The sequence below is a fragment of the Phytophthora parasitica genome (assembly GCF_000247585.1).
Source record: "Phytophthora parasitica INRA-310 unplaced genomic scaffold supercont2.50, whole genome shotgun sequence".
Taxonomy (NCBI): domain Eukaryota; phylum Oomycota; class Peronosporomycetes; order Peronosporales; family Peronosporaceae; genus Phytophthora; species Phytophthora nicotianae.
In genome coordinates this window covers 355,852-373,966 of record NW_008649036.1, presented here as the reverse complement: position 1 = coordinate 373,966, position 18,115 = coordinate 355,852, and the positions used below count along the sequence as shown (strand labels likewise).

Here is an 18,115-nt window from a genome sequence, read left to right as displayed (position 1 = left end):
TCCGTTCTCAAGTACATTCCAGTAATGGCGATATTGACACAGCAAACCTCCAAACCATCGCTCGCCTTTCCCTCAACGACGGTGAGCTGCAGAATGTAATGCACGCCCTGTCAAGACGCGTGGCACAAGATCTGCATCGACAGGACAAGCAGCAACAACGTCCGTCGCCCCCTTCACGTGAACGAGGTATTCAACGACAGCCTCGAATTCCGCCGGCTATCTTCGACCTGATTCCGATTCATAACGGTCTGCCCGTGTGCCTTCGGTATTTGTCTGCACGGGGGTGCCCTTCGGGGGCTTCAACACACTGTGTGTATGGCGCTCGGGCCCACGTCATTCCTGATACATTGGACGCTCGAGTCAAAGGACACATAATTCAACACATGGGTGGGCTAAATGTGCGTTTCTCTCATCTCTGAAGCCGCCCAAGCAGCCCTGGACTACGACAGCATGGGCCAAGTCCGGTCCCACATGCTGCATTATACGAGTCCAATCTTCAAGTATTAGAAGAACACATTCCTCGTACAATCCCACCAGTCGGTATCTCGCTCGAGGTAGCTGCACGCGTCCGCGCGTGCTTGTCTTCCCAATGTCGCCGAGAATCCAGCCGCTTCTCAGCAACATGGCACAGAACGCTCGGAATTCAGTCGACCCTCCTCAAAGAGTCAAGTCGAGACATCGGCCAAACCGAGCAGGAGTGCGTTACCAGATTCGCCACACAGCGGGATCTGACACTAATCGATGTCGTCCGTCATCGTCGGGGCGAAAGTGGTGACGATCCCCGTCCAAACAAAGGTCTCGATCCAGCTCAAGGCAAAATTCTTGTGGTGAATCTATCCATGCTAAACCTCTGGGGTAGCATTCAATGTAGTCCTTTCGGTGCTGTGGAGAAAAAGGATATTGACCCGCAAGTCGAGGTTCGCCCAATCCATGACCTCTCGTTCCCTGAGGCGTCCTCTACCAACGACTACTTCGATTCTGACAGCGCTCCGGACATCGCATACACCAGTGTGACTGTCCTCGCACGACGAATTGAGGTTCTAGCTCTAGCTCATCCTGGTATTGTGATCAAGATGCTGAAGGGTGACGTCAAGTCAGCTTTCCGTCATCTCATGCTTCATGCATCACACGTTCGCTGGATGGGAGCAACCTTCCCGGATGAAAATGCATTAGTCATCGACCTGGCAGCTCCATTCGGTTGGTCCGGCTCACCAGCATTTTATGGTGCCTTCGGGAGAGCAATAAGCTGGCTTGTCGGTACTAACTCTCCTGCATCCGTGTCTACTAGCGAGGATGATGAACTCTTTTCGGTTACGAATGGGTTGACGATCATATTCTCATTGAGCCCGATCGAGACAGCCGCCTCGAGCTCGCAGAATCGACGCTGCGTCTGAGTATGATGGCGGTTTTGGATCCCGACAGTATCAACGACGCAAAGTTTTCCGGTTGGTCTACGCAACTGCAAACTCTCGGTCTCATTTGGGATACTACCGATCGGACAGTATCGATGCCAGCGGCAAAAATCCACAAGTGTCTGGACCGCGTCGTCCACATGCTCACCTGTGAAAAAGTGACTAAGAAGCATCTCCAGAAGCTACTCGGTAGTCTCCGACATCTTTTGACATGCTTGCGGTCTGCGAAGCCCTTTTATCAGCGTTTACAGGCCTTGTGTTCTCGCCTCCAAGTGTTCCAGTCAATTCGCCTAACTCCTGGTTCAATTCGAGATCTTCAATGGTGTCAGCACATTCTTTCAGATGGTCACCTAGAGCGTTTACCGCTCCGGTTTTTTTTTGGGGTCTTTACCTGAGGCTGATATCAACATTTACATGGATGCCTCCGATACTGGACTAGCGGTTCTTCACCCTGCGCGAAGCGAATTTATACTTCTCAAGTTTGATGAAGAGGAGGCGCTCATGATTCAAAATTCGGATTCAACAGGCTTCACTATCAACGTACGCGAACATTTCTGTATGGCGTTAGCAGCCTGGTGTTGGGGTTCAAAGTGGCATCAGGATTTTCATTTTCCACACGTGGTATGCTGGAGCGATAACGTGTCTGCCGTATCATGGATTAATCAGCTTCAGTCAAGAAGTGGCTTTGGTCAAGAAATCAACCGCGCCATCGGCTTGGCAGAAGCAGTTTTTCGAATTCGTCTCTCTGCCCACCATCTACCGGGGTCGATCAATCGCATGGCAGACGCAGGATCACGCTCGTGGTCATCTCCTTACTCACACTTGTGGTCAATTTTGTCGTCCGGCTGGACTCAGGTGCAGGTGCCCGCGCACTGGAGGAAGATTTACAAAGAATTCTCCGCGAACTGCAATCCAGTTCACTGGCCGCGTCATCACGACAACGGTATCTCTCCTCATGGAACCAGTGGACACGATGGTGCGCGTCAATGGAGTACAGTCCGTGGCTTCCCGAGGACCCCGCTCTCTCGTCACGGCAACTCGTCTTATTCACAATGTACTGCTACAAATACGGCAGCGATTCCTCGTCGGTCCGAGGAAACTCACTACAGACCATCCAGTCCAAGATCAGTGCAGTCGCGTGGTATCATCGCTGCGAGTATGGAGTCAATATCGGCCTCCTTCCCCACCACGCGATGGCAATCAAAGGAATCCATCGGCTTCGGCCTTCGCCCCGACCCAAGCTACCCATTATGGTGTCCAACCTCCGCATACTCCACCAACAACTCAATTTCCACTCAGCTCACGACCGTGTCCTATGGGGGGCTACGGTCATGGGCTTCTTTTTTCTGCTAAGACGCAGCGAGTATTTACTTCATGACAACAAGATCTACCAATTTGCTATTCGACGATCCGACATCAAGTTTTACGATCAAGCTGGCACAATTTGCGAAGGTAAAGCCCAAGTTCAAAGGGTGGAGATTAACTTTCATGGCGGTAAAAACGACCAGGCCGGAGTAGGTACTTCTCGGTCGCTTACTTCATCGGAGGCGCAGTGGTGCTGTCCTGTGCGTGCTATCTGGTTCTTAGTCGAACACCACCGGACCGTCAGTGAAGACCCCGACGAATTACTGTGCAAGGTCAAGAAAAATGAATTTATTCGTTCAAACGACGTTAACAAGTGGATAAGAAGGCCGCCAACCTCGCTGGCCAGGATTTGAGCCGCTTCTCCACACACTCGCTGCGAATCGGTGGAGCCACAGCTCTCTTCGCCGGCGGCATCGACAGTCTGACCATTAAACTGTTTGGGCGATGGCGCTCTGCCGTATTCGAGAGGTACACACGCATCCAAGCTCAAGTCACTACAGCAATGGCACGCTGCATGATCAATCCCAGTCAAGCCGCTTGTTCCAATCAACACCAACTTCAAGGGCATCCTACTCGCCACACCCGGGCAGGAGGCAGTGTCAATACAACAAGCTATGTGCCCCAGAACTGAGTGAAATGTGGACTTTTGCTGAGCATGACGGTGAAAGTAGCTTTTTACGAGGTTCGGTGAGGGTTCGGACTCGCTACACAACCCGCTGCCTATCCAGAGACCGCCACGGAACACCACTTGTCTAGAATGGTTGGCTGCCAGTACAGCGCGCTCGAAGCCGGGGACGTGCGAACTCGATAGTTCATTCTGCAATTTGCACCAAACTAGTCAAGTCTACCAGTCTTACGATTAATTTAACCCTCCTCGCCACACCCGGGCAGGAGGCAGTGTCAATACAACAAGCTATGTGCCCCAGAACTGAGTGAAAACTGACTTGCTGTCTCATGGATTCAGTCGGAATTTAAAGTAGCGGGTTAAGGGTGAACTATCTGAAGCCGACGCCGATAATGCTCTTGTTGCGTGGATCGTGAAAAATTCTCAGCCATTTGCTATCGTCGTTCAGCCGAAGTTCATTACTTTCTGCGCACTGCTGGATCCCTCCTACAAAGTCAAAGATAGACTATTCGCCGCCACGTCATCATCAAATGGACATTCGAAACGGGAACTTGCACGGAAACAATGATACTCGAGATTGCTTCCTGTCGAACCGGTATTACTACTGATACGTGGATGTCTACTGCTAACCGGGGATATATAGAGTTGTTACACTGCATTGGATCGACGCTCAGTGGCATCAGCGATCCTTAATTTAAGCCTCAAAAATGTACAATACCCACACACGGGTCCACGACTTGCCGATCATCGTTTAGAGGTGGTAAATGCAGTGGACAGCGCTCTATTGTCCTCAATCTGGGCTATTACTACCGACAGTGCTAGCAACAACTAGTCCATGGTGAAACACATCAATACTAAGCTGCCTGAACAACTTCGACAGAATCTACAGGCGTAATTACCCTCCTCTGCACAGCAGTATGCCCCGATAATACGGAGCGGGTTCAAGAACCCCACCCCGTCTTTTAAGTCCGATGCTTGGAGCATGCCCTTCAGCTAGCTGTCAAGGAACATTTCCGTCCATCCACACAAACATCGGCACCATTCGTGATGTTTTGAAGAATCTGTCTGACTCGGCACCACTTGTGGAGACATTGCAACGAAGGTGTGGTGCGAGAACCATTCCTCTAGCCAGAGCTCGACTGCATAACACACTGGAATAGTACCTGGGAAATAGTACTATCGGCAATCAAACTCAGAAAGCTGATTGAAAAGTTACAGCAACGCATCCATGAGCGGCATGACGAATACACTGAGTTTTCCATTGCACCTAGCGATCGTCTGGCTGCTTGTATTGACGATGAGACTGGGAACACGCTCGAAGAGTTCTTGTCTGACACCAGTAAACGCAACAGCGACAATATTGTCCGGTAAAATCTATACAACGTTCGGTATGGCAATTGTTGTTTTCGAGTTGATCTCGCTGCACGCAAACAGAGTCGTCGACCATGCCACTCCAGGGGGTCGTTGCTTGTGCGACTGCTTTCAAGAAAAACTTGACGAGTACAAGAAGACAGTCAAAAGTCGCGACGGCAAGATTGCTGTTGTGCTTGATCCTCGAGCATAGACGCAATAGCCAAAAGTTGTCGACGATATGGACACCATAAAGCAATATGTTTGCAATGAGTTCGAGGTCCCTATCAATCATCATCTGAGGCTCAACATCAGGCCACAAGGGCGTCCCAACCGAGCTCACAAGACGAACAAGACGCTGTACTAGGCGCAGTACTCCATCCGCTGATCGACGACAACATTGGTGCTGACGAACCAGCGACGTTTGCCGGAGAACAGTTTTCGTCTGAACTAGAGTGCTGGCTTAGTCACCGCGACAAAGCCATGACCTCGAAAAGGAAGAGTGACGTGGTTTGTGCATGGATGAGGAGGAACCACGAGCAATTTCCCAGAATTCAATTATGGCTCGAGATATTCTCGGGATCATGGCAACTTCAGTCTCCAGTGAACAAGCATTTTTCATAGTAGGTGCAACGGTAAGTATTCGCTCGACTTGGGGATGATGCAGTCTCTGCGATATCTGAGAGGCAATCCTTCTAGAATTTCAACGAAGCAAGTGGACCCCCCCCCCCCCTTCGCGCGCGCATTGCTTCATTGTCTTAAACATTTTAGGCATCTAATAGCTTACTCTCTATCGTTATACCTTGATCTATCTCTATACTGTAGTACAGATGACTGACATCAGCCTTTCAAGATTTCGCAATTGATTCGGAAGTTTAGGTAGTGGTCGATATCTCATGCATAAGGTATCCCATCATTAACACGCATTGCGTTTAACAGATCGCCGTTTTCAGGTAATTTGTATGGCACGTCTAAGAACAATGTATCCCAGTAATTATATTTCAAGGCACTAGGATGCATGATTCGAAAGCTTTATGCAAAAACACGTGTTGATGCTCCAGACTGGGAGCCATCACATAGACCCAACTTGGCGCCAGCCCGAAACCACAAAGCCGAGGTATTAAAAACAAATTGTAATCTTCTCCAACCTCCACGGATCGTATAAATATCCAGAAGGTTAGAATGTATAACAATCAATAAATTTGAACGGGTATGCTTATATATCGTCTAGAGACTATATATTAGCGTCGTTACAATCCCGCGCAGGACTCTGGGTATAATGTCCAGAGATCAACAACACTGCTTCCTTCCATATTTATAAAAATGTTGTGCGGTTTGGAGGAAAGGGGCCTTTGAACTAGGGACTTAATCATACTACGCCGTCCGCTGAACGGTCGCTTGGAGCTATGTGTCCGTGCTTGCCAACGAAGAGCAAAGCATAATAATCTGTATCATAAGCGCATACCTCTAACTCCGTCGATGTCCATACGCGATTCAGTGTAATCAGTTTAAAAGTACATTATGGTAAGACCACTTCTTGACGAGAATTAAAATTGAACTCTGAGGGCTTACGGAACCTATTAGCACGCTGTTGCCACTGTCCACCTGTTCCCGGTTGTTGTTGCTTCCGATGGAAATGTAAAAGTGACATGTATTGAGTAGTTCCTCAACTTTCGCTAGCTGCTCTTGTGTCCTATGTATGTCCTTGAAGAGCACACGATCGGTGAGGTAACCGTCCATGCTAACAACCTTGTCTAACTGTCCATGTTCCTTGCATGTGCTTTAACCATCCGTACTTACCGCAGCAGTCGCGTCGTAGTGCTATTGATGAGCCAAATCTCAGCAACGGCAGTATGGCGTTGCTCCAACAACACCCCCTCCCCCCCCCCAAAGATCATGCCTTCAATGTGGATGCAAACGCTATCATTTAGCGTTGAAGTTGGCCGCGTGTCGAAACCAACTAGTCGACTTGTAGCGCTTTATGCAATGCTTTTACCGCCACAAGGTTCAAATTCGCACGAACAAAACTTTTCACAGCCGCTGGAACATCCTGCATCAGCGTCGCTCCTGGCTCCCAAAAAATCTCGATAGAATCCAGTCCACGCCAGTGAACTTTGAGTTCGTGTCATTATTCCATTCTATTGTACCGAGCCTCTAACAGTGCGTCCACAACGTGACCTTCGCTGTTGTGGTCTATGTGAAGCAGTAAGTCCTCACTGACGTCGAGTGAGCTGTCCGAGCAGAATTTAAGTCGACTAGCGTGCACTTCTTGCTGTTGTCCGGTTACTAGGTTGCGAATCTCAAAAATTCAATTTGACACAGTCGCCACCACTTGAGCTGGTCCGCACCAGTTCACGCGCAGCTTGCTGCGAGTATGGTTCCACACATCGGCATACAGAACGAAATCACCAATGTCAAACTGAGCCATCTTAGTACCTTGCTTCTTGTCGTGGCCCTTTCGTCCGGCCGCAGCCGAATCGATCGTTGCCGTATGTTTGTGCATCATTTCCAAGGCTTGTTGCAATCTCGCAACATTGGCACGTTGAGCAGTTTGTATTTCTGAGAGTGTAGCCATTGCAACAGGCCCTGGAATCGAAATATGGTCGCTGGGGCAAATTGCCTGAAGCCCGGTAATTGCTGTCACAGGGGCGACACCGCCAAGCGAAGGTGATGGTGTGTTGGTTAACACCAACCGAACGATTTTGATAACTCTAGGCCGTTCAGGAGTTGCAGTCTCCACTCAGAAGAAGTGCGCGGCAGCACCTCAAAGTTTCCCGCATCACAACTTACATGGTACCGTTTGCCCAAGGGCACCTGGCAGTTGTGAAGTGGTGGTGCGCTCCAAGTGTATGTTGCACGGCTTGGATCACAGCATTCTTAAAGCGTTCCCTGGCGCTGACCCAGAAACGACACACGCCAAATGAAGCGAACCAATCGAGTGAAGCGGCAAAGGTAGTGTCCACGTCTGCTGCCATACTCGGTATTAGCCACACAAACTTTGACGCGTCGTCCTTTATCACTAACACGTACTCCAGGTTCGTGTCACTTTATCCATGAAAAGGTAATCCCAGTCAATTAACTCGTTTGGTCTCTCGGCGTGCATCGCCTCACCCGGTGGTCGTAGCTGTGGAGGCCTACCAAGAGTGCTAGCGCAGTGTAGACAGCGGCGAACAAAAAATTCGACATCTTTCGCCATATTTGTCCACACGAACTTCTCTTTTATTTGCTGCAGGGTCACCTTCATGCCGCGATTACCAGCGATACCGAAATGCCCCACGACACAAATTCGCATTTGCATACCAGTAACCTCATCCGGAATCCAGATACGACCGTCTTTGTCCCGCAACATCAAGTCCTCAGTGGACCGCGTGAACTCCGTTTCGTACTTCCAAGATGCCTTTCATGGTTGGCCAGACGAAGTTGTCTTCCAATTGTGGGGATAGCGGCAATGAAACTTGGCGAATTGCACAAACCGCCCTAAACGACGACCCCCAACGCGATAGAAGATCCGCCAATACGTTGTCGTCGCCAGCAATGTCGTAAATCTCGTACTTATAGCACATTAGCACGAGTGAACAACGGTGGAGTTTGTCCGTCATATACTTGGGTACCGAGTTGGAAACACTGTGAGGATCAAAGATGAAACTCAGATTCCGGTGATCAGTAAATAAAGCAAAGCCATCCTGCCGGTGCAGGAGAAAATCGGCTCGTCGACACGTTTCAACAATTGCGTAGGGCTCTTTCTCAACAATGGCCCACCGCTTTGCCGCTCCCGAGAATGAGCCGCTCAACATCATCAAAGGTTGATATTCTTGCTCACTAAGAGGTCGGGCAGCTTGGTCTCTGGGTATCTGAGTGATTCTTGCCCCCCCCCCAATGGTTATCACTAGCGTCAGTGAAAACTATGAGAAGCTTCTCTGGGTCGGGGTGGGCTAGTTGAAGTGCATCTGTAATGCCTGTTTGCAGTGCTCCAAACATGTAACCTCGTTCTCACCCCAGCCAACATCACTAAGTTTTATCGCTCGCACTTGGGCCATCTTTCGGCCTCCAGCATGTTCGTAGACTCTCGCCATGACTTTTACCAGTGGACTAATTAATTTGTTGGAAGCAGGAAGCGAAGATCGCATCCAGTTCAGGGCACAAATTTCTGTAGCTCCTGGCCTGTCGTTGTGGAAGGTAGGTTTGAAAGAGCACTGATCCGGGCTGGGTCGTGACGAACACCACTGCCCGACACTACTCGACCACACCAAAGCGCTTCTCGGAGATAGAAGTTGCATTTTTTTTTCGGTTCAGCTTGAGCCCCTTAGTTTGACAAATAGCCAGCACCTTCATAAGTAGCTCTAGCAATCCTCCATCACTATCCGTGTAACCCAACAAGTCGTCGATCCAAATCATTAATCTGTTGTTGAATAACTCATCAAACGTTGCTGGACAGTCGACGGCACGTATGCCACGCTGTTTGTTCCTCCTATCAGCACTCTTGTTGGCAGAATTGAATAAATCTCCTGACAAAAAGCTGCCATTGCAAACTGTCAAAACCCTTTGGAAAAGTTCTGTCAGAATTGAATAAATCTCCTGACAAAAAGCTGCCATTGCAAACTGTCAAAACCCTTTGGAAAAGTCAAGCGAGAACAAGCATGATGATCCGCGAAGTTGCTCAAAGACAGCTTCTAATATAGGCATTGACCAAACAACCGACTCCACCCAGACATTCGGGCCACGGACATCGACTGTCATGCGATGTGCTCCAGCTTCGGGTTTGTTTACAACGTGTGGCGGTGAGCAACACTTACTGCGAGGGTTGCGATAGCACAGACCGGCATTGATCAGAGCATGAACGTGCTTCTTCAGAAATGCTCTGTGTACAGGGAAGAATCGGCGAGCTTTGCACCAAACCGATGCTTCTACCGGCTTCAGTGTCACTTCCATTGGTGCCATGTCCACCGGGTGATCACGGCCGATGACGATACGAAATACGGCTATGAATTTCATCAGTATAGTTTTCTACTCCTCGCAAAATTCCGCTGTCGCACCTAGTTTCCATCCACTTTTTCCAGAATAATTATTCTTATTTCCTCACGTTCGACATCAATCCCTGTAGTAAAGTCGGGAAAACAAGCTCGATCCTCGTCTTCTTCTAGTACACGCTGTTCTTCAGTGGTCACTGGTGTCTGACTTGCCCCTGAATAGGCGAGAATCGTTGCAATACCACGAGCCGGACTGTCATCTACGTTGCTCACATCCCATTCAGTACGAACTTGCTGTGCTGCAGCAAGTAGTTTTTCCGGTCTATATCCTAGACGCTCCTTAATCCAACGAGACAGCAATAAATTACCGACACCAGGCGGCAGATTTGACTCTGTTACCCAACAGATCACATTGCGAAGCACTAAAGGCCCACCCGGAGTCGAAAACTTCAGATCGAGCTGCACTTTACTCTTGACCTGCCCAGGTTTTTCTCCAACCCCTGTGACTTCAACTTTTCCCACTATCTCTCGGTGTTTAACCCAGGCACCCATTGCTACTAGCTGGTTCAGCAAATTTGTTGTCACCATTGACACTTCTGCTGCGCTGTCCGGGGTAATTTCGGTTTCCAACGTGTCCATGACAGCACACGGAATCGTTGTTAATGGCCTTGACGTGGCATTCTTCGCTTTTGCAAACAGGTTTCAGAACCTTTTTCCCAGTAGTTGATCATAAATCGTCTTTGCTTCTGCTGGTCCTGCAACCTCGGGGCGCTGAAAGACGCCACGAGTTTGGTCACCGCACTTGAAGCACTTTTTCGAAGGTTGGATCTCCTGAATTTTTTGGGTTCGGCTTACTGTTGCTATTATTCTGCTGCTCAGGGGCCATATTGGTTTTACCTCCTCCTTGCGGTCCCCCAGCACTGTGTTAAGCCTGATCTTGTTGTTGCATTGGCTTGCCATTTCCCTTCGCTGATTGATGAGACGATATGTGAGCTTCAAACCTCATGAAATCTTCCAATTTACCTCGAAGCCATTTCAAAAACGACGCATGGTTCGACTTCGTAGTTTTGTGAATTTGTCGGCTCAGTTGATCCCTTACAGCAGCCTTAAATGAGTGTGGACGCAGCGCGTCCGCCAAATAGCCAACGACTTTCTTTGCCTCGGTGTGCACAACGTCTTCCATCTTCAGTCTATCTATGATCTCATAGAACTCGGCCATGAGACGTGAAATGCGCCACTCCGCATCCTGTAATTGGGTGTCAACACAGAGAGACTTCACTTCCCGATCCAGAGTTTTGTACGCGGTGTTATCAGGAACGCGTGCAGATAAAAAAAAAAAACAGTCCCGCCACTCAGTCTCGGTAACGTCTTTCTCATCTTTGAATAACTCAAAAATGCGAACTCGTACCATCACGCCTGGTTCAAAACAAGCACTGAGTGGCATCACAAAGAATTTGGCTTGAGACCCTTGATTTAAGGCCTTGATGCGTCTCGAATAAATAGCGTAGCTATCCATAAATTCCCGCTTTTCCTTCTTAGAGCTGCCTCTGTAAATCGGAGGCGCAGGCCGGTTCGTCCCTGCCGCCACAGTGACGGTAGACACATCCGGTGGCTGCTCCCTAGCTGCCGGTGCTGCACCTTGAGCGGAGGCTCCCCATCGGGCCTGCAAATGAGGTTGTACCGCTTTGGCTAAGCTTACCGGGCTCTGTCCTTGGGGCCCAACAGCTTGTTCCGCCGCATTCAGTATCTTGTACTGTTCCTCTAAATATTTGTGATGTTCGTCCATTTGACGTCGCATCTCTTCCTGCTGCTCAACTAGCGAGATTTGTCGGTCGTGTTGTGCTTGCAGGTATTCCGAAGTTTGTGCTGCAAGTTGATCTTGCTGCAACCGGACCTAACCGATTTGCTCAGCATTCCGTTGGTGCGCTGCAGCAGAATGATGAGCCAGGGCTTCCTCCTGACGCCTCGTCTCACTACCTGGTAGTACTACCGTCCGCGTCGTAGTTTCCTCCGTCAATCGTAGGTCACGGTCAGAGAACGGCGGAAGTGGAGGGTAGACGTCAATGGGCCTCCCGCCTGTGGAGACCGGGATCATTGCGTCATCAGGTTCTTCCATGCTGGTAGCAAACCAGCTAAGGAATTATTTGTTGTTGCTTCCGATGGAAATGTAGAAGGGACATGTATTGAGCACTTCCTCAATTTTCACTAGCTGCTCTTGTGTCCTATGTATGTCCTTGAAGAGCACACGATCTGTGAGGTAACCGTCCATGCTAACAACCTTTGTCTAACTGTCCATGTTCCTTGCATGTGCTTTAACCGTCCGTACTTACCGCAGCAGTCGCGTCGTAGTGCTATTGATGAGCCAAATCTCAGCAACGGCAGTACGGTGTTGCTTCAGCAACAACACCGGTCCTGTGGGGCACCTTGGAGCTCCCCGTTCTGTTACTCTGTCGCTGCTCAGGTATTGACGCCATTGCCTTCACCACGTGCACTGGCCTCACTACACTTCATTGTGTCCAGATACGCAGGCTGCCTGATCAACGTCAGGCAGTAGATATCCATGCAGACGCTTGTACTCGCAGCGTCGTTTTCGTCATTTGTCTTCCCCCAGCGCTGCGTGGCCACACTCCGCCGCACGTCATCACCACATCCTGCGCAGTGCACTCGTGCTCCACACGTCCACGCGTCGAGAACTCGACGTGCTTGCTCACCTCGCAGCCTTCTTCCTCTTCAGATCTTTGTTACAACCGAGGAACCCTGTTGGCATTGTTATCAGTTTTCACAGTCACGTCACCACATAATAGTACATGGAATAAACGACGCAAAAGGATAAACCTATTGGACTGTACGTTTACTTTGCAATAAAAATGACTTAAGTTTATATAAATGAAGTGCTGGAAAAAGACGAGCATTTTTATTGCAATAGTGGTAGATTATGTGCTTGGATCGGTAGGTGATAAACAGCTGAATACGTGTTGTCTGTAGTTGTACGCTACCAAGAAATAAACTGTCTAAACTGGAAAATTCGAACTACTGAATATTGTAGAACTACAACTTCCCCAGATGAGGAGTTCATTCCAGTAGCACTATACGCTGCTATTTTAGCGCGGTCATTAGTTTCCATCTCGATAGGATGCCATCAAAACGGAAAGCAACGACGTTCGCTTCCTGAACCGATAGTAGGAATGGCGCCACCGCAGTTAACGTGCCTTTGGACTCAGCATCAGTTTTACCTGAGTTTTGATACTACAGCGCTACGCGTGTCCATATTCTCTTAATCAACATATTATTCGTACGATTATACTACGTGGTAGTGTACAATGATATTGGAAAGTGGTTACAATAAAAGATGCGCTGGTGACAATGTGTTCGATCGTAATGATTCTGTAGGAGGTATGGGCAATATGCAAAACACTCACAGCGTCACCCCGTAAAGGTCTAAATCGGCGCTGAGCCTGCAATTTGTTGGGAGGCATTACCTACAAGCTAACCAGATGCCTTACGACTATCGCATATTAATAGGCAGAATTGGAATTTGTGACTGGAACACCTTTTTTTTTTTTTTTTTTAGAAAAACATGATGATTGGCTACGAGTTAGAGGAAGTGCCTCTAATGAGGTCCCCGGCAAGCTTTCTCTAAAAAAAAGAAAAGGCATCCTGGGTTGTTTTCTACGTCCAGGATATAACGCTCCATCGTCCATGCTTAAAGACGAACAGATATTTGTCCTGTATCAAGGTATCATCCCACTGATCCGTCCAAAGAGAATTTTTAAAAGCTCAACACATTGTAATAGAGTGGATTTACAACCACGGTGTGAAATCCTGTGCGTCAAAAACGAACACGAGTTCGACGTTGAAGAACGGCAACGAAGAACATCAGGCGGAGATGTCGGAGATGGCAACGGACGGCGGAGATCGGACGAAGGACTGGCGACCGTGACTAGTCGCAGGCTTGAAAGTTGTATGGGGCGACAACCGCCGTATAACCGAGATCTTCGGTCTGAGAAGTCGCTATGAGTGGGCGTGAAGAGTGAGGATCCGCGCCGAGCGATCCCATGCCTGGAAAGGACGGTAAGTGAGCGGGTGAGCTGCAGAGGGTAGTCGTTCAGGTCGCAGTTTGCATTTGACAGCGAGGAGGGCAAGCAGCTCGTCATTTGCAGCGTGGAAGACAAGGAGTTCGCAGCGAAGACGACAAGGAGGGCAAGCAAGACGGGAACGATTTAGACGGTGTGAGTGATAGATCGAACGGCTCTACAAACGAGTATTGGGAGAGTTGGGGCGAGTTGATTGTGTCGTGAGTGGCGCAAGAGATTAACTTGCTTGGAAGGTGTTGAGGAGGCGGACGAGTTGCTGGCGGTGCAAGAGTATGAGATAGCGGGTGGCTTCGTGAAGCTAGGACCGGTAAGGGGGCACGAGGTTCCCAAGTCCGCTGTGGTGGCTGCGTATTGAGAGGGTAGGCGCCCAAGGCGTATTCCCGAGTGGCTTGGAGATTGTGGCTTAAGCCGATGCTTTGCGAGGGTGGAGCTTGAGTACGTATTGTTTGGTTATTAATAAATAGGGGGAACCCGGCTACTTGACGGTGGCCAAAAGCGTGTTTAAGTTGCATACGGGGTGACCAACAGCACGGACCTTGGCGAGCAGCGCAGCAGACACGAGCGGCTACGCGATCCGCCGGCAAGCAGGCGACTCTAGACTTGTTACAACATCAAAACTGTAATGAACCGACGGGTTATAACCGTAAACAGTTATTAAATGACAAGATGTCTTTAAGACCGAATTCATCATTCCAGCAAGAACGCGATATCATTTTTACCTTAAACTCTCTAAAGTCGAATGGATATGTTTGCTCTTCATTTGAAGAAGAAGAGAACAAAAACAGTGTGATTGGGTGAATTATTTGCGACCTAGTCACAGCTCTCTCCTCATACTGCCTTGATACTCCGTATTATTGTATGATTTTGACTGGCCGATCTATCCTATCGCAGTACTAAAAACACATTGTTGTACATGTAAACTGGCCACTTGATCTACTGCGAAATGCTGTATGTTTCTAGCAATAGCAGCTCCCACATATCAATAATAACGAACTAATAGCATCTTTCAATCCTAGTACACTGTACCAAATATTATTTACAGGCTTACTTTCATTACTATGTTGTATCCCAGAGTGGACGGGCGCACCAGCTTCTCCACCACTAAATTTAATTTACAACTCCTTTTATTATATCCTTCACAAGTTCAATATTCAAACTTCTCCTCCAAGATTCTCTACGTTTATATATTCTCGATCTCCTCAGCTGCCTAACACCTTTGCAAATCTCTTACTTCAACAACTAAAACTGAGTGAGTTACGGCCACAAAAGTGGGTGGCCGACATAACCTGGCGCGGAGTGTACATCTAGTGCTCTACTCAGTTTCATAGTTTGTCTACAGTCGTGCGTACCGGTTGGAACGATTTTATACTGGCGGGGAGATATAAGACAACCCCTTTACGCCTTGGAAGGAGTCTGTTGTCGTCATTGACGACGCGCCAACCTTTAACTAACTCCTTGCTGCCTCGCAATCAATGATTAGTCCTATTCGTACCAACGTTTTGTACCATTGTTGTATACGAGACATCCGAACTCAGGCCATTTTTTAACGATACCCCATCGCGCGTTCATTCTTCACCGTACTTCTCTGACCAGCTTCAAAACTACGATTTCGGGGTTTGGCAATAACTCGAAAACAAAAGCTCGCTGGCAGACGCAAGGAACACCAGCCTCGAGTATGGCGCCAGGAGCATATATTCAGGTTGTTATAATGCCAAATAAGTGTGTGCACGCTGCGATCAAAATCTTAGGCCAGTAATTTTTTTGTCGCAGTTTAGTCAACATCCCAATACAGAGCTAGATTCGTGGCCTCAAAAAATCTACGGTCTTCCTCTGGTTCATTACAAACAATGATCTGGAAGCAGTTGATGCGCAGAAAAGCACTGGACAAACTTCCGGTCTCGCAGCTGGCCACCAAATCGCGGCACGAGCCGTGCGCCAGTCTATACCCGACCAGGTACTTGCCAGTTGGGTTTCGTGGAGTGAAGAGGGTGTTGCCATCACAGTCTGTGATTCCAAGATGTGCACTTAGAGCGAAGATTGAGCGCTTCTCCGTGATCCAAAAGCTCGAATCACCTCCAAAGTAGTCAAAAGAATAGATTTCTTCGGTTCAACACTCGGATCGGACTTGGCAGCAACAATTCTCTTGTGCATTTAAATCTTTTCCATAGTTAAGAACCCCAGAATAGGGATATTTGACTTCAAATGTGTTCCATTTTACGATGGAGGGGTGAGAGAGAGTAATATCTTTGTTTTGTAAGTGACTGGTCAACGGGAACCGCTAATTAGTATTTCGTTTCTAGGGAATATTACCGAGGGGATCGTTTTGTACGATACAATGTACAGTCGTGAACCTCCAATTCGGCACCGGTATCAGTCGATACCCTGCCAGATTTTATGATTAGGCGAATCGGATGCGCAATTACCTTTGCCCATCACCACCCTAGTAATTAACCTCAACGGTTTTTCCCTCCTCGGGGAGGGATGACACGCCGCATCGATCTGATTTTAAATTTTGGAGCGGACATCTTTTTACAAATAAACACTTGATTTTTATGCCAAAGACAATGGGACATCGCCCTTCCTCATACATGTCGCAAACTCTAGCACAAAAGCAGTCTTTGTGCGAGAAGTACAAGCCAGATCCTGCGCTCTCTCACTCAGAACGTGCTCGTTCGACAAGGGTGTTCCTTACACACCGGTCGACGTTTACTTCGCCATGAAGTGGTTGTCTGAAGGCTGAAACAACATATCTGCAAAGACTAATAGAAATTGTTGATGCCACACAGGCATCGTCTCAAAACTAAACGTAAATTTTCTACTGAATTAACAAAATAAATATCAGTGCACTGGGTTTGCGTTTGTTTTATGCTTTACGTTGTGCACTTATGCCCTGGCACTGTTGATATGGTCCGCCCTGCCGAATTGGAGGTGCACGACTGTACAGCAAAACATATTGTGACAAATCATGTTTACAGCAGGGGTCCAATGGACCGTCCATGGACATTCAAACCTTTGTCATTTTGATCCTATCATTCCACCAAAAGAGAATTAACGCTCACACCACAATATGCGCTTCCTCGCCACGGTTCTGCTGGGTTTTGCCGTTTTCCTCCTATTCTTGGATTGCTCCCGTGCGGCCACCAACGCAAATCCACTCAATTTGTCGCATCGTCGTGACACTCAGCGCCACAAGGGAGTTGAAAGGCTCCTCAGGCCAGTAACTAGCGACAATGAAAGCAGAATGGCCCTCTCCCCGGCGTTGACGCAGCAATCAAGGCCGCATTGCCAAAGTTGACAAGAACCGACAAACTTCAGCTAAGGTTTTGGCTACTGTGGAACGAACGCATAGACAAGGTGCTCAACAAACTCAATCTCGGTGCCAACGTAGAGAGTGTGCTGACCAACCCCAAGCTGAGATTCCTACACTACTACATCACCAAGCTTAACCAGAAGAGCTCGAACGCGGCAGTGACGATGGCTGACACGCTCGCAAGTAAATATGGACTCGTTCCAGTGACCAAAATGCTCGAAAAGGGAAAGACGTCGACGGGTTCGTCGGATGTGACTAAAGCATTGGCAAAGGAGTTGCAGCTTGAGCAGTTTACGGGTTGGGCAAACATGAAGTTGTCGCCTGTCGATGTCTACATGAAATTGGAGCTCAAAAGTCAGTATTCTACTTCTCTTGGCGGTCCAGTTTTCGAAGCTTGGGCTGGCTATGTGAGAAAGCTAAACCGTGGGAATGATGACACAGCTACTTCTAGTATGCTCAAGGCGCTCAAAGAAGTATACGGAGATAGAGGGGCAGCGTTGCTACTCTTTGAATCGAAGGAGCTCTTTGATCCGAAAAAGACTGTGGGGAAAATGAGACTGACGCAGTATAAAACGTGGATGGAGAACGGTGTAGACGAAAAAAACTTCTTGAAAAAAGCATTGGGCTCAGAATCCTTGAAGCCCACTGTTGCAGACGAGAAGATTCTAAATGAGTATCTACTATTCGTGAAGCCATACCACAAGGCTCACGGAGCACGACTGTAAATTTCAATGTTCGCTCTATCCGACTGCTTTATATGTGCTATTCCTGGCTACACTGGATAGAAAAAAGAATGTCTTGCTCGGTGCTATTGCTAAACAAGGCATAGCCTTCCCGAATACTAATCCGTGGAGGTCCGCGACTTTAGTCTGCGCACAAACCCGCAATGTCTGAACCGCTGATTCCGCTACTAAGAGATGTCTTTGCTTCATTACTTGTACGATAACGGCTACTGTCGCGGGCGTGGGGTCAGTGAAGTATACTCAGAGATA

The 18,115-nt window shown here is 48.4% G+C and overlaps 2 protein-coding genes across 2 annotated transcripts; both read left to right on the top strand.

Annotated features, from left to right (window-relative positions):
* Positions 1–741: 741 nt before the first annotated feature.
* Positions 742–3,408, top strand: PPTG_23763 (hypothetical protein; the record flags this gene model as incomplete). The annotated part of the gene is made up of 8 exons (XM_008912875.1): positions 742–824; positions 872–1,197; positions 1,289–1,310; positions 1,360–1,601; positions 1,852–1,952; positions 2,079–2,388; positions 2,547–2,864; positions 3,092–3,408. 8 exons carry the CDS (start codon positions 742–744, stop codon positions 3,406–3,408), a joined length of 1,719 nt encoding a protein of 572 aa, XP_008911123.1.
* A 13,447-nt stretch (positions 3,409–16,855) lies between these two features.
* PPTG_15611 (hypothetical protein) lies at positions 16,856–17,923 on the top strand. Its single transcript, XM_008912874.1, has one exon. It carries the CDS (start codon positions 17,288–17,290, stop codon positions 17,846–17,848), a length of 561 nt encoding a protein of 186 aa, XP_008911122.1. The 5' UTR covers positions 16,856–17,287; the 3' UTR covers positions 17,849–17,923.
* The last annotated feature ends 192 nt before the right edge of the window (positions 17,924–18,115 follow it).

Coding starts and splice junctions, on each gene's coding strand:
- PPTG_15611 (XM_008912874.1), top strand. CDS start 17,288: ATGGCTGACACGCTCGCAAGTAAATATGGACTCGTTCCAGTGACCAAA.